Here is a 15,844-nt window from a genome sequence, read left to right on the forward strand (position 1 = left end):
CTGGACTACAAGAGAATGGGTTGAGTCATTCTCGAATCATGAATATGATACAATAGAAATTATCTTTAATAAATCACAATATATAACAAAAATGGATGATCATCACATGACTAATTAGAAACACGAAGAAGAGTGGGGGATCATGGCAAAAGCAATTAGATAAATATTTAATCATGATCACATTTTGCATATGAAGCTATACCGGTGTAAAATGGAAATGTAATAAATCAGAAGAGCTGATGGCATGATAAAGAGTAATCAATTTCAACAATCAAATTTACTCCCAGGTGCCGTAAGCAAGTGTTTGTACAAATGCTAAGCCTTAAAATACAAAGCTAATAACAAAATGTCATATCAGTACGTTTATACATGCTGTAGTACCAGAAATGCTTGGCCACCACTTCAACAGTGACAGTTGTTTCACTATCACAGCTTTTTCAAGGAGTTATAGGAAACGGGGTGGATTGCTGTATATGGCTGTATATGTACCATGAAGGAGGGATTGCTAGCAAGTTGTAATCTAAACATACAAAATAATAGTCAGGGTGCTATTTCTATCACAGCTCTGTTAGGGTGTAAAACATACCCGGACATAGACATTAAATAATGTCATATATTACATAGTGCTTTATTACGATCTAGAGAAAATGGACGACATGTAAACTTCTTCTGTTGCCCCATTCTTTATAATCTGTCTCCATGTACATATATTAATCTTTACTGTTTTGCTGATTTTGTAATATATATGTTGCAGTTGAGGCAGAGTGGGGTCTCGCTGTATTCCCACAATCAATATGGGATCCAGCTGGAGAAGAGAACTTTACATCAACAAAAGGAGACAGATTCTGGGCTCGGTCTATGATCTCAATCATTGAATTCAACATTTTCTGGATTTTCCGCAGCTAGGCACACTCAGAGAGCATGTGAGATACCTACTGCATCATGAGGCAGATTTTGGGCTCGGTCTCTGTTCTCAACCAGTGAATACAACATTTTCTGGATTTTCCACAGCTAGACGCACTCTGAGAACAAGCGAGTCTCCTTCTGCACGACGAGGCAGATTCCAGACTCGGTCTCTGTTCTCTTCACTGGATACAACATTTACTGGAGAACTTTCAGCAGTCAGATGCACTCACAGATAAAGTGAGATACTTACTGCACACAAAGCACATTCCGGGCTTGGTCTCTGTTCCTGTCAGTGTATAAAACATTTGATGGACTTTCTGCAGCTAGATATAGTCACAAATCGAGTGTGTTACCTGCTGCACCATGAGACAGATTCCTGGCTCGGTCTCTGTTCTCATCAATGAATATCTACAGCCTGAAGGAAGGGCAATCCTTCAGCCAAGGTTCCCTAGCGGTTTCTTTCTCTGGGGTTTTTTCCTCTCCTGAGTGCTGAAGGTTGACTCTTTTTGAGTCAGTGGCCTTTTTTTATTATTATTATTATTATTATTATTATTATCGGGGAACTTTTTAAGACTATTGTTCTGACTTCGAATGGGAATTTTTACTTTACCCACTTTGAATGAAGCTAATAAAGAAGCCAATGAATAACACGTAACAGTGTATCTGAGCTTCTATTGATCTTTACACTACAACAGAATATACACGTCACTGTGAGGAGAGAATTTTTTATGTAGTCATTATCCATATGGCGACTTATATTCGTGTTTTCTCACATTCAAATTATTTTGACACAAATGTAATGTTCCTCATTAATCATGCACATTTTCTTTGGCCTGTTTCACAATGGGGCTGGGACTTCCGGCTTGACCATGATTTTAAAGTCACTGCAGACCATACTGTCATGGTACACATCATGAAATCAGAATTTTATGACATGCATCACCCAAAGTCTAGTTATTGCCTCTGGGGACATATGTCAGTGGCAGCTTGGACCATGATGGCATGACTCGCAGAAATGTCAGAGGCCTGGTCAAACTGGAATTCCAAAGCAGGGTGAAGAAGACAGAAGATGCTTGCATTGGATACGTGAGAGTTTCTGGTGAATGAGAACACCGCAGGATATATTGGCAGATCTGCAACTCGTTACTTCTCCTGGGGTCTTACAATGATATTCGGTAGATGAAATGTCATAGAAGGGTCTACTAGACACCTCACTTCTCCCTCAGCTGAGATAAGAGAAGAACGGATGCAATTAAACCTCAGTATTGTCCCTAATCTCTTCTCTGGGTCATATTATTCCACAAGAACCTCCTAGAGTAACAATATGGCTATCATCTTACCGAACGAACACACTTCAAGCATCCTATCTATCTATATAATAGTCTAAGGGGCACTTCCGTCTGTTTGTCTGTGTCTGTCTGTCTGTCACGGAAATCCCATGTCACTGATTGACCGACTGACCAAACAGCGACGGGCACAGTCCGGCCGCGAATTCGCCCCTCCCTACTCTGTCAGTGCCCCCTCCAGTCAGCGCTCACACAGGGTTAATGGCTGCATTACACCGCGTTATGCCACGGTGTAACGCAGTCCGTTAATGCTGCTATTAACCCTGTGTGACCAACTTTTTACTATTGATGCTGCCTATGCAGCATCAATAGTAAAAAGATCTAATGTTAAAAATAAAAGCAAAATAAAAAATCATTATATTCTCACTTCCGTCGCCTTTCCCGCTGCTCCTCGCGACACTCCGGTCCATGCATTGCGGTCTCGCGAGATGATGACGTATGGTCTTGCCAGACCGCTACGTCATCATCTCGCGAGACCGCAATGCATTCTTGGGACCGGAGCATCGGTAAACGCCTGGGCTGGATCCGGGGGCCGACGGAAGGTGAGTATATAACTATTTTTTATTTTCATTCTTTTTTTTTAACAGCCATATTGCTATATACTATATATGGGCTGTGTTAGATACTATGTGGGCTGTGTTATATACTGCATGGGCTGTGCTATATACTACGTCTCTGTGCTATATACTACGTGGCTGTGGTATATATTACGCGGCTGGGCAATATATTACATCGCTGTGCTCTATACTACGTGGTCTGTGTTATATACTGCATGGGCTGTGTTATATACTACGTGGCTGTGCTATATACTTCGTGGCTGTGCAATATATTACGTGGCTGTGCAATATTTTACGTGGCTGGGCAATATACTACGTGTCTGTGCTATATACTACGGGGCTGAGCTATATACTACGTTGGCTGTGCTATATACTATGTGGGCTGTGTTATGTACTACGTGGGCTGTGTTATATACTACGTGGGCTGTGTTATATACTACGTGGGCTGTGTTATATACTACGTGGGCTGTATGCTACTTGGCTGTCCTATATTTCTCTGCTGTATCTGTGCATCATGAATCATGGTATGTGTTAAAGAGTGGGGCCCACTGAGACTCTTTCGCCCGGGGCCCTCAAAAACCTGGAGCAGGCCCTGGCTTCACTGATTGTTCGCGGCCGGGTGTGACCAATCAGCGACAGGCGCAGTCCGGCCGCGAATTTGCATGGAATTTGAACCACGCTTCGCTAATTGGTCATGCCCATCCGGCCGAATCCTGTGTATAATATGCATTATTCTGAAAACTTCATAAATAAACGACATACATATTCTAGAATACCCGAAGCGTTAGAATCGGGCCACCATCTAGTACATAAATATAATATATCCATAATTCAGGGAGATATTGCATTCCTGTGGGTTTACAGCTACCAAAACTTGCGATTTTACTCCCAGATGCGAATATATTCCCTTATAGTGGATATATATAATATATCCACGATATAATCATCAATGTTAACAGAAATAAACACTTGAAATACATCACCCTGTTTATAATGATTCTATATAATGAGTTTCACTTTTTGTATTGAAGAACTGAAATAATTTAACTTTTTGATGATATTCTAATTTAGTGAGAAGCACTTGTATAACTTTCTCATAATGCCACAAGCTTCACTATGAGGTCTTGTTTTTTTGTGTTGGTAAGGCCATGTTCACACGTACTGTAAATACTGTGGGGGAGTCAGCATCAAACTACACAATACCAATCTCTGATTATTGCATTCTTGTTACAGTTTTTCATGCACCGTGTCCTTATTTAATGCGTTTTTGGTAATGATTTGAAGCAGCGTAAAAGCAACTGCATTTTTTTTCCATGCAGCTGTTTCAGGCTTCTCATAGAAGTATAGAGGAAAAAAAAGACAAATTCCGCAGAATTCAAAAGTTTTCATGAAATCACATCCCCTTTGCTTGGAATTCAGTCTCTGGCACCCAGGGCAAGAATTCATTTTGGTGCCACCCCTCCATCAAAAGTACATGTGCAATTTGCACATTTAGTCACGTGCCGACAAAGCTGCTCTTCCTAGTTCTTTCAATGTTCAGTGAAAAACTGAGGGAAGCAGGAAGAGAAGCTCGTAGTCACGTGATCGTAAGTATGAAAGTCACATATGAGTGAAGTAGCCATGTGATGGCTGATGGAACCAGCAGAGCGGAATCCTGACAGTGAGTATATTACACACTGTTAGGATTGGCTACAGTACTTCATTTTATAATTAAAGGGCTTGTCCAGGTTTGTGATGAAAGTCTGCAGTCACTCTATGAGATATGTTTCTGAATTCTCACAGTGCATGCAGTGTACACTTAGGATTCTTCCTTGCCAGTGGCAAGAGCAGACGGTCATGTGAGCCATTTGTAAACTTCTGGCCACATTCCGACTTTCATCTTGTTCAGACACATTTCACAGCCACAGCTCACCTCTGCAAATTTCCATCTTCTCTGGGTTTGTGAAACACATCCCCATATGATACCCTTAAAAATAGCAGTGTCATTTTATTGCTCCTGAATAAACATATCTGCCTTATGCTGAGCCCCTGAATAAATAATTGCCTTTTACTATATTTTCCTGCAATAAATATGACCCTCACACTGTTCCTCTTATGGTATGTGCCCTCCACAATGCCCTTTCCTTTCCCCTATATGTCCCAGTCTCTGTACTGTGCCCCCTCATCACATTCCTCCTCCTTGGCTTACTGTTCTATCCTGGCTGTGCACGTACACTGTCCCTCCATTCTACCCCCCCTCCCCACCCACTACCTCACACTATTCTCCTCAATAGTCTCCTTACATATTTCCCCTCCCTCCTCTTACTGTCTCCTCTCACATCCCCCATGCTAACCATAATGTCTTCTCGTATATTTACCCCCTTGCTCCCCATACTGGCTTCTCATATATATTCCCCCAACTCCCCATACTGTGTCTGATCCTCCTCCCATTACCCTTGCTCCCCATACTGTCTGCATACATTCCTCTCTCGCTACTCATACTATATCCGCATCCATTCCCCCACTCACCATATTGTGTCTGCACCCATTCCCTCCCTTGTTCCCCATTCTGTCTGCATCCATCCCCCTCAAACTGTTTCCTCATATATTCCCCTCTTGCTCCTCATACTGTGCCCACACCCATCCCCCCACTCACCACACTGTGTCTTCACCCATCTTCCCATACTGTGTCTGCACCCATCCGTCCATCTCCCCGTTAAACGTCATATTGTGTTTTCAAATTTCTTCCGCTCCCCATATTGTGTCTGCACCTGTCCCTTCCTTGCTCATCAAACTGTGTCCTCAAATCTTCAAGCCCCCCTGTTATAATAAATCTTCGGTGTCTTCAGCTCCACTGAAGCACTAACCACCAATGTTCTCCACGCCTCTGCATTGGGTGATGTCAGCGGCGGAATCACATGACTGACCCAGCGATCAGAGTTTCAATTGTACTCGTGTCTGAAAGATGCAAGTACAATTTATCACTTCGAGTCGGCCCACTGCACCTTCTCTGAGCCGGGTGCCTGTTTGATAGTTGGCTCAGAGAACAGCAGACTCCCTATCCGGGTGGCAGTAAAATGCGTCAGGCGGCCTGATGGCACTCCCCTGCCAGCTGCGTCCAGGGCAGATGCCCCCCTGACCCACCCCCAGATACGACTCTGAGTTCAGTGCAGCAAAATTTCTGGGTAAAAAAAACTGCAGCATTTACACTATGTGAGAATACAGCCTAACTATCAGAACAAAATGGATGTGATTTCTTAAAAACTCCATCTCACTGTGCACCTAAACACGCTGCTGCGGATTTTGTGTATTGTTTGTATATAAGCTTCTATATGTAACCAGCGAAAAAATTATGTACAAATGTTCCATTTCATTTTTAAGTACAGACACAAAGCTTTTCTGTAGTATTAAAAAAGCATTAAAAACGCTGTTCCACATCTGCACCGAAAATGCATCAAATAAGGGGGAAAGGCATAAAAAAGCAGCAAAAACTCAATAACCCTTGAAAATTGTTGCAGCGTAGTGTGGCGCAGACACCTGCAGAAAACATGCAGAAAAAAATCAACATTTACTAACGCAGAATTTACACTGTCTGAAAAGAGCATCGGCGATGCAATCAACATGGTGGATCAGTGATTAGCACTATTGCCTTCCAGAACTGGGATTCTGAGGTTAACTCAGGCTGTTGCTTACTTCGGGTCCTCCAGTTTCCTCCCAAGCTCCAAAAGATGTACCAATAGGACAATTAAATTATGGTCCCCGATGAGAACTATGAGACATATCAATGTGTGCTAAATGGGGGAATATGTTGGTGCTACATGAACAAGCATGACAAAAATAAATAAATGACATATGACAGTATATCTAGACATTCGCACAGTCAACAACTAGGAACATGGGTAGTAAGAGTGTGCAATATTTGTAAGAGGGTGGTGAACCCATTTTCAACCTACTTTTAGGCGGTTTTCCTGTTGTCCGCACAGCTTTATTCTTTCATATTTTACCTCTATGTACGGAGACACTCTGGATATACTGTGCGACTCTTAAAAAAGTGCATATTGTGACATCTTAATCATGTAAGTGGCTGCAGCATTTTGTATATAGCAAAACATTTTATTTATATGCAGCATGAAAGTGTTAATTACCTGGGTAATCTAAGGCTTAAATGGATTTTTTTTTTCTTTCAAGATAACGCAAACCTATCTACATGTAACGCAAAAACCTGATTTAAACAATAGGTCATTTTATGTTTGTCCTGAATGGAGCAGAACTCCGCGATCTCGACCTCCGCCCCATTTGGAGGACCACAGAGCCTCATTCTCAGGGTTCCAAACACCAATCCCTGGATCCTCTGGGATCTCACTGATCTGTCACCCAGCTATCAGCAAAGTATCTTAGGTGATAAACTGTTTTTTTGGGGTGGATAACCCTTTACTTATATTTCATTATACTGTTGTTTTCGCTTCCTGTCAATGGGTGGTTGGGGTCATCTGATTTTATGGGGTCCTATGAGCCCTAATGATTTCAGATTTGACTGAGCACAAATATTTATTCGATGGGGGAAAGAGCTAAAAATTTGATGCATACTATTCTTTATAGATTTCTCCTAAATCACATAAATAAAAATTCATCTTCATCACATTATTATCCTCAGCAGCAACTCCATCACGTAAGGGAGACTTTGGAAGGAAATAGAATCACAATGATACACAAAGGACACATTAATTTAATTTAGTATAAAGGTCTGCACCAATAAATGGTTTTATTTGGGATTTTTTCACCTTGTAGAACAAAGAGCTCGTTGTGATTAGACTGGTGTGGTCAGTAGAGAGGCTAAAGGCCCCGTCTCACATAGCGATTTACCAACGATCACGAGCAGCGATACGACCTGGCCGTGATCGTTGGTAAGTCGCTGTGTGGTCGCTGGGGAGCTGTCACACAGACAGCTCTCTCCAGCGACCAACGATCAGGGGAACGACTTCGGCATCGTTGAAACTGTCTTCAACGATGCCGAAGTCCCCCTGCAGCACCCGGGTAACCAGGGTAAACATCGGGTTACTAAGCGCAGGGCCGCGCTTAGTAACCCGATGTTTACCCTGGTTACCAAAAAAAACAAACAGTACATACTCGCCTTTCGGTGTCCAGGTCCCTTGCCGTCTGCTTCCTGCTCTGACTGAGATCCGGCCGTACAGTGAGAGCAGAGCGCAGCGGTGACGTCACCGCTGTGCTCTCACTTCTCACTGTACGGCGGCAGTCAGTGAGAGCAGGAAGCAGACGCCGGGGGACCTGGACACCGAAAGGCGAGTATGTACTGTTTTTTTTTTTTTACATTTACGCTGGTAACCAGGGTAAACATCGGGTTACTAAGCGCGGCCCTGCGCTTAGTAACCCGATGTTTACCCTGGTTACCAGTGAAGACATCGCTGGATCGGTGTCACACACACCGATTCAGCGATGTCAGTGGGGCCTCAACGACCAAAAAAAGGTCCAGGCCATTCCGACACGACCAGCGATCTCGCAGCAGGGGCCTGATCGCTGGTACGTGTCACACATAGCGAGATCGCTATGGAGGTCGCTGTTGCGTCACAAAACTTGTGACTCAGCAGCGATCTCGCTAGCGATCTCGCTATGTGAGACGGGGCCTTTACGTCACTGCAAAGATGGAGTGCTGCAATGCAAATTCTCCAACATGTCCTCAAACTCTCATCTTGTCATTGGTCTTGTCATATGGGCCAAAGAGACCTTTTGGGCCCTCTTAGGCTCCAAGGCCTGGGTGCAACTGGAACTTCGGCACCCACTAAAGTTACACCCTGGGTTGGCAGCATAAAGTAGGGAAGAATTAGGCAGCTAGATTGGATGTGAGCCTTAGATATTTGGTGAGGTATCTTCATATGGCGCTGTATTCTCTCCAACAAGCAATGCTTGTCAATGACATGCCATGATTAATTTTCTTACCAGTTCCAGGTATATTCATATATTACTTTCATACGGTGTACACTATGGGCTCATGACTGGAGATGATAGCCATATTATGAACTTTTTTACTGAGCTCTTCACCAGATTTTGCATTTCGAGCAATGCTGATGACACTTTGATACAGAAAAAAACATAGTAAATGTGATACCAGAAGGTTATTTCTAAATTAGCTTTTTACAAAACTGAGGTTTTATCTGACAGCAAATGGCCTTTTAGGCTTCTTCCGTTTCTTCAGGTGCACCCCAAGCATGACAAATGCTGTCAGTACAATGGCTGCCCCAGTCACAGTATATGCAATTCCTAGAAACATGTTATTTCCTCCACACCATGAGAGAGTTGACAGGATCACATGCTTTTTTCCCCCAAACCTGGATACAGGAAAATCTGAATGTTTAAGTTAAGATTATAATGAACTGAGTTTGTAGATGTAACAAGAAAAGATTGTCCATTTATAACATAAACTTTGTTCTGGGTTTAGCATTGTATGATTAGGTACTGTCAGTCGTTTCAAGGCTCCTTCAGGAGCAGAGGGATGAGCTCCTCTCATTCCATCCGAATCCTCTGGCCCAGAAAAGGGGCAGATTGGACAGAACAGAGCAAGAAGTAGTGATGTCAACAAAGGTTCAGGTGACTCACATCAAGATGCGCTCATAGGAGAAGAGCAGGTAATGAAAGTATATTCAGAAAGCTATTGTTATAAGGGTAAGGACATACCAAAGGGGGTGAAAGGTTAGTGAAAAGCTGCTTTAAATTATAAGATTCTGTCACCACAAGAGAGAGCTCAGGAGCCGAATGCATACAGTGTTCAGCAGGTACGGACTGAGTCTGAAATTCAGCCCTGGCATTTGAAGTCACACAGGCCCATGCTATCCCCATCCCTAAGCACCAGACGGGGATATATTACTAATATTACCTTGGATGGAGGAAAGGAAGATTTACTACAAGATCAATATTTCTAATGATACCTCCGTCACAACTCTTAACAGTATGGGTGTCTTGAGAACACCAATTCTGTTATCAACGTAGCAGACAAGGTGGCCCACAACCAGACAGGCCCTTCTAGGATTTGCCAGATGGCCAGTCTGGCCCTGGTGTGCAGTGTATATAGCATTATTTATTTCAGAAGGCAGTGTGTGTGGTCAGGGAAGTAACAATAGCAACAACTGCTGTCACAGAGGATGTAACTATGACTGGGTCTGTAGAGGAAGATGGCCGGCTGACACCTGCGCCGTTTTCAGCTGGATATATCCTCGGACGCACATTCACCTAAAATGTATAGCGGGATAGAGAACCACTAGCCCTGGGGGGGTGGTCCGATCCGATGGGCGTCGCAGTCCAGGCCGGGGCCTCCCGTCTTCTTGATGACGTCCTCTTGTCTTCACGCTGCGGCTCCGAGGCAGGCGTACTTTGTCTGCCCTGTTGAGGGCATAGTAAAGTACTGCAGTGCGCAGGTGCTGGGCTTCTCTGACCTTTCCCGGCGCCTGCGCACTGCAGTACTTTGCTCTGCCCTCAACAGGGCAGATAAAGTGCGCCGGAGCCGCAGCGTGAAGACAAAAAGAGGACGTCATCTTAAGAAGATGGGAGGTGCTGGACCGCGACACCGACCGGACCGGGACCGCCCCTGGGTGAGTATAATATAACCTCTTTTTCTCATCTTTCAGGATACATCGGGGGCTTATCTATGTAAGGAGTTAAAAGCACGAGAAGAGTCTGGGGGCGGTTACCTTCTCGGCTCTGTGCCCGGAACCTTTGAGCTGTGCCGCAGGTTCCCTAGGGGAGAGACTTGGAGACTGGGACAGGAGGGAAGCAGCCAGAGAGTGGGAAAGGGACGCATGCAGGAGAGAGAGCAGCTTGCAGAGCAGCGTGCAGAGCCGGGTGCAGCTGCGCTCCAGAAGAGAGAGAGAAAGAGACTGCCCAGAAAGACTGCATCTTGTAGAGACTGCCCAGAAAGACTGCATCCAGTGAGTACTTAAAGCGGACTCTGCTGTGACTTTAGGGGGGGCGCTTTGAGACCCGTTGAGAGACTACTACACCCTGGCCCCTGACTCCTGGTACAGAGACTTAAGAGTGCAGAGCCCCTGTTTTCCTGGTACAGAGACTTAACAGTGCAGAGCCCCTTGTTTTCCTGGTACAGAGACAACCGTGCGGAGCCCTGATTTTCTGGCTGTGCTATAAAAGTTAAAGACTCAGAGCCTGTGCATACCACATTAACTCCCGAAACCCCAGGCAGCAGGCTCTCAGAGACTACTCTGCTCACGGACCACAGAGGGATGACAAGTGCCGCTGATTCTCGGCGCCTACGTTGGAGAAGACGACCCTCCAAGCAAGTCCTCATGAGACTGATAAGTGTTCTTTTCTCAGGAAATCCTGCTTAATTCTGTTTTATTGTTTAACTCCCGTATTTTTGCATTGTTTTATTGCTAGTTATTTTCCATTGCTTCCTCCCTGCGAGGAGAACCTAATTCCTGTTATTAAACCCCTCAACTGTTGGTCTGCCTGTTCCGTGGTGACATACTCAGTACCTGCACGTTATTACATTTGGCGTAGTCGGCAGGATGTCACACGGTATTGCGGATAGGGCAGACCAAGCAGCGGGGGAAGTTCCCTGGTCTAGCATTTCCCTGGGAGCCATGTTGAATAATTTGCCAAGGTTCACTGGGAACAATGTAATGTTGTGGAGTTGGACAGAGCGTATCCGGGGAATGATGCGGATGCACCCCATGACACCAGCCCTGGAGGCAGAAATTGCATTGATGGCTCTGGAGGGGGAGGCGCGGGATTCTGTCATGCATAGGTCCCCCCGGGAGAGAGATACACTGGACAAAGTGCTGCGCATACTTGAGGAAACGCATGGGGACCCCACTGACGTAGGGGAACTTCGCATGCGACTGTTTCACAGGGTACAACGGGAGGGGGAGACCGTGACCCAATTCATGAACTCCCTACAAGAGCTTCACACTGCTATCAGACGAAAGGACGGTGTAGGGGTAGGGTCAGTTGATGTGGTGCTCAGAGATCAGCTAGTGACAGGACTGCGTGACGCAATGATGAAACAGGCACTGCGAGAGCGCATGCGAGTAAAGCCAGACATGACTTTCTCTGAGGTTGGCAGTGAGGCGCGTGTGCGAGAACAAGAACAGGGAGTGACGGGGCTGGTAGGAAGGGTGCAGAGCGGGGAGGTAACCACCACCGCAGGCAATATTCCCCAGTGGGTGGAGGACCTGAGAATGGAGATTAGACAGGTCCGTGAAGAAATGGCGGCCTCCAGAAGAACTCTGGCAGAGGGGCCCGGCCCTCTGGTGCGAGACAGAGAAGCTGCCCCCCGAAGGGAGGGTGAAACTACCAGGAGGAGAAGCCCTCTTACATGCTACACTTGTGGAGAGTCCGGCCACATTGCTCGATGGTGTCCCCGGCGGAGCCGACCATCCCCGCATCCTCCTTTAAACTAGGTGGCTCTGGGCTTGAGGGGCGCCGCTCAGAGCGTGAAGAACAGAGGAGGAGGAGTAAAAGTCCCCACAGCCTTGTTTCCACGTGCCCTCTGGTCTGGGCAGAAATCAATGGAAGAGCAGTGCGATGCTTGATAGACACCGGCTCACAAGTGACCACCATGCCTGAGAGATATTTCCGCCATCACTTCACAGAGGCGCTACGGCCCGAATGGGGTCCTGTGATCAAACTTATGGTGGCCAATCACTTGCCCATCCCGGTTGCAAGGGTGGTATGGATGAACATAGAGGTCTGCGAAAAAGACCTCGGGAGGAGAGGAGTGGTATTGGTGGATGGAGAGGTAGCTAAAGACCATACCGTGACCCTGGGCATGAATGTGTTAAAAGACCTCGGAAGCCTCGTTTTCAACGAGTCCCCGGAACAGTTCCTACAACAATGGAGCGACCAAACTCCCCAGAGAAGGGTCTTCCAACAACTGATACGGACCGCCCAGGTCCGGGAAGCATACAGCGACGGAAAGGAACTCGGCAAAGTCGTCGCCCCCGCCTCAGTCAATCGAGTGTTGCCCCCTGGGCAGACAGTGCTTCCCCTGCCTGTACGAGCTGGCATCCCGCTGGAGGGAGTCGAAGTCCAAATTGAGCCCAGCAGAGCCGACCAGCTGCCATCAGGAATATTGGTCGCACGGTCCCTGGCTACCGTGCGGGATGGAACTGTCCTTGTGCGCTGCATCAATTTGGGGGAGACCGATATAACTTTGCCCCCTAGAAGCAAAGTCGCTCAAGTCCTGGGCCTTCCAGACGAATTGGTCCCCACTGAGGCGGTACAGCTGACAGCAAGGCCAGAAGATCCGTGGCTGGTGACCGTCAAGGCGGAGGCAGCTCCGGACCCCAAGTTAATGCAAGAAGGGCGCCAGATACTGGAACGCATGAGGGCGGAGCTCTCAGAACTTACTCCGCAGCAGGTACCTCAGGTAGAAGCTGTATTGGGGAAATTTCAGGATGCGTTCGCCAAAGATGAAGATGACTTTGGACGTACCACAGCCATTACCCACGAGATACCCACCGGGGATGCGGCGCCAATCCGGGAACGGTACCGCCAAATACCTCCACAGATGTACCAGGAGGTGAAGGGAATGCTGTCACACATGCTGAAGAAGGGAGTTATACGTGAGAGTCAGAGCCCGTGGGCTGCCCCTATCGTCTTGGTGAGAAAGAAAGACGGGTCCCTGCGGTTCTGTGTGGACTATCGGCGGCTCAATGCTTGCACAGTGCGGGACTCGTACCCACTGCCCAGGATAGAGGAGTCCCTGACGGCACTAGGGAATGCCAGATATTTCTCCACGTTAGACTTGGCCAGCGGCTACTGGCAGGTGCCCATGTCTGCGCAAGACCGAGCCAAGACGGCCTTCATCCTTCCGATGGGACTGTATGAGTTTGACCGGATGCCCTTTGGCCTAGCAAACGCCCCAGGAACATTTCAGCGACTCATGGAGAGATGTCTGGGAGACCTGAACTTTGAAGCCACTTTGATCTACTTGGATGATATCATCGTCTTTGCCCCCACCTTTGAGGAGTATCTGCAGAGATTAGAGCAAGTTCTGAGTCGGCTACAGAAGTATGGCTTGAAAGTGAAACCCCAGAAATGTCACCTCTTCCGTACCGAGATTGAATACTTGGGACATGTTGTCTCCGCTGAAGGGGTGAGGCCTTCCCAGGAGAAGATCGCTGCGGTACAAGAGTGGCCAACTCCAAAAACGGTGAAAGATGTGCGTGCATTCCTGGGACTCACGGGATACTTCAGACGCTTTGTAAAAGACTTTACCCGCCTTGCTAATCCACTCCAGGAGTTGTTGAGGGGAGTGCCCTCTTGTGCCAAAAACAGGAACATACAGTGGGGGAAGCATCAGGAGGAGGCATTCTTGGCTTTGAAGAAGGCATTGACGGAGGCCCCCGTGCTGGCCTACGCTGACTTCACACAACCGTTCATCTTGCACACTGACGGGAGCCTGCAGGGCCTCGGGGCTGTACTGTCGCAGATGCAGGACGGGAAAGAGCGCGTCATCGCATACGCCAGTCGGTCTCTGCATGACTCAGAAAGGAATCCAGAAAATTACAGTTCATTCAAGCTGGAGTTGTTGGCGCTGGTGTGGGCAATGACTGAGAAGTTCGCGGAATATCTGGCTGGCTCAGAAGTTCATGTACGCACCGATAACAATCCGTTGGCCCATCTTGAGAATGCCAAGTTAGGCGCCCTAGAACAACGTTGGGTAGCCCGAATGGCCAAGTTCCGATACAGAATTTCGTATAAAAGAGGAGCTGAGAATGTACATGCGGATGCCCTCTCTCGAGTAAACTATCGCAAACCAGCACCCAGCCAGGATGAAGAACTGGAAGATGTAGAGGTTCCAGGTTTTGGAAAGACTGCCAGGACGGTGGCAGCGGCGCGGGAAATTGAACAGGAAGAGGCCTGTGTGAATTTGCTGGAGCAGCCCCGCGATGAGTGGGTCCGAGTACAACAGGAGGATCCGGAGCTAGCTCAGTTGAGAAGGTGGGTCGTGTCTGAACAAATGCCCAATCGACGTGAGAGGAGGTCCATGTCACCTGAAGTACTGAAGATGCTACGTTAGTGGGAGAGGCTCGAGTTGCGGGATGGTATCCTGTACCGGAAGGTATTCCTGCAAACAGAACTCAGTCTTGTATGGCAGACAGTGATTCCCTCGTCCATGATAGACCAGGTGGCTAAGGAAGCACATGAGAAAGGAGCACACTTTGGGCCAGAAAAGACTTTCCAGTGGTTACAGCGCCTATTTTATCACCCCCACTTAAGGAACACTGTGGATAAAGTATGTCGGCAATGCAGAAGTTGTGAGCTGGTCAAACCACCAGAACAAAGAGCTCCCACAGAGACGGTGAGGTCTTCTGGCCCCATGGACCTACTGGCAATAGATTACTTGACAATTGGACCAGCACATCAAGGTTATGAGCATTGTTTAGTGATGATAGACCACTTTACTAAATTTGCCGTAGTGACGCCCACGCGGGACCAAACTGACGAGTCTGCGGCTCACGCAATCTGCAAACACTTCATTCAGGTGTACGGGTGTCCCAAGCGCATCCATTCTGATCAAGGGGCCTGCTTCCTCGCAAGAGTGATGGAGGAGCTGCACCAGCTGTACAAAATAGATAAGTCCCGGACCACCCCTTATCATCCACAAGGGAATGGGGCTTGTGAAAGATTTAACCGCACTCTGATTCAAATGCTGAGGACTCTGGAGGAGGACCAGAAGGCGAAGTGGACTGAGTCCGTCCCTGAATTGGTGTGGGCATATAACAATCGTAAACACAGCACTACCGGATTCACCCCCTACTCTCTGTTCTTTGGCCGACCCGGGAAGGGACTGGCAGAGCTGGCGCTGGAACCCGAGGAGGACTACCCACGGACGGGGGTGTACTCCTGGGTTCAAGAACATCGTCGTCGGCTGCGGACAATTCAACGTCTAGTGCAGGACCGGCTACAAGAATTGGAGCATCCCCAGGTAGCTCCTAAAAAGGGGACAGCCCTGTGGCCTGGAGACCGAGTCTTAGTGAGGGAAAAGCGCCCACACAACAAACTGGAGTACCGATGGGAGAAAAG

At 47.2% G+C, this 15,844-nt stretch overlaps 1 protein-coding gene across 1 annotated transcript in view; it reads right to left on the reverse strand.

Annotated features, from left to right (window-relative positions):
• Positions 1-8,430: 8,430 nt before the first annotated feature.
• Positions 8,431-15,844, reverse strand: part of LOC143815177 (cell cycle control protein 50C-like) — a 61,582-nt gene continuing 54,168 nt past the window's right edge. The window contains exon 7 of the mRNA XM_077294132.1: positions 8,431-9,148. Within this exon, the coding sequence (XP_077150247.1) occupies positions 8,955-9,148 (194 nt within the window). The 3' untranslated portion in view covers positions 8,431-8,954. The remainder of the gene's footprint in view (positions 9,149-15,844) is intronic.

Source organism: Ranitomeya variabilis, chromosome 3, assembly GCF_051348905.1.
Source record: "Ranitomeya variabilis isolate aRanVar5 chromosome 3, aRanVar5.hap1, whole genome shotgun sequence".
Classification (NCBI taxonomy): domain Eukaryota; kingdom Metazoa; phylum Chordata; class Amphibia; order Anura; family Dendrobatidae; genus Ranitomeya; species Ranitomeya variabilis.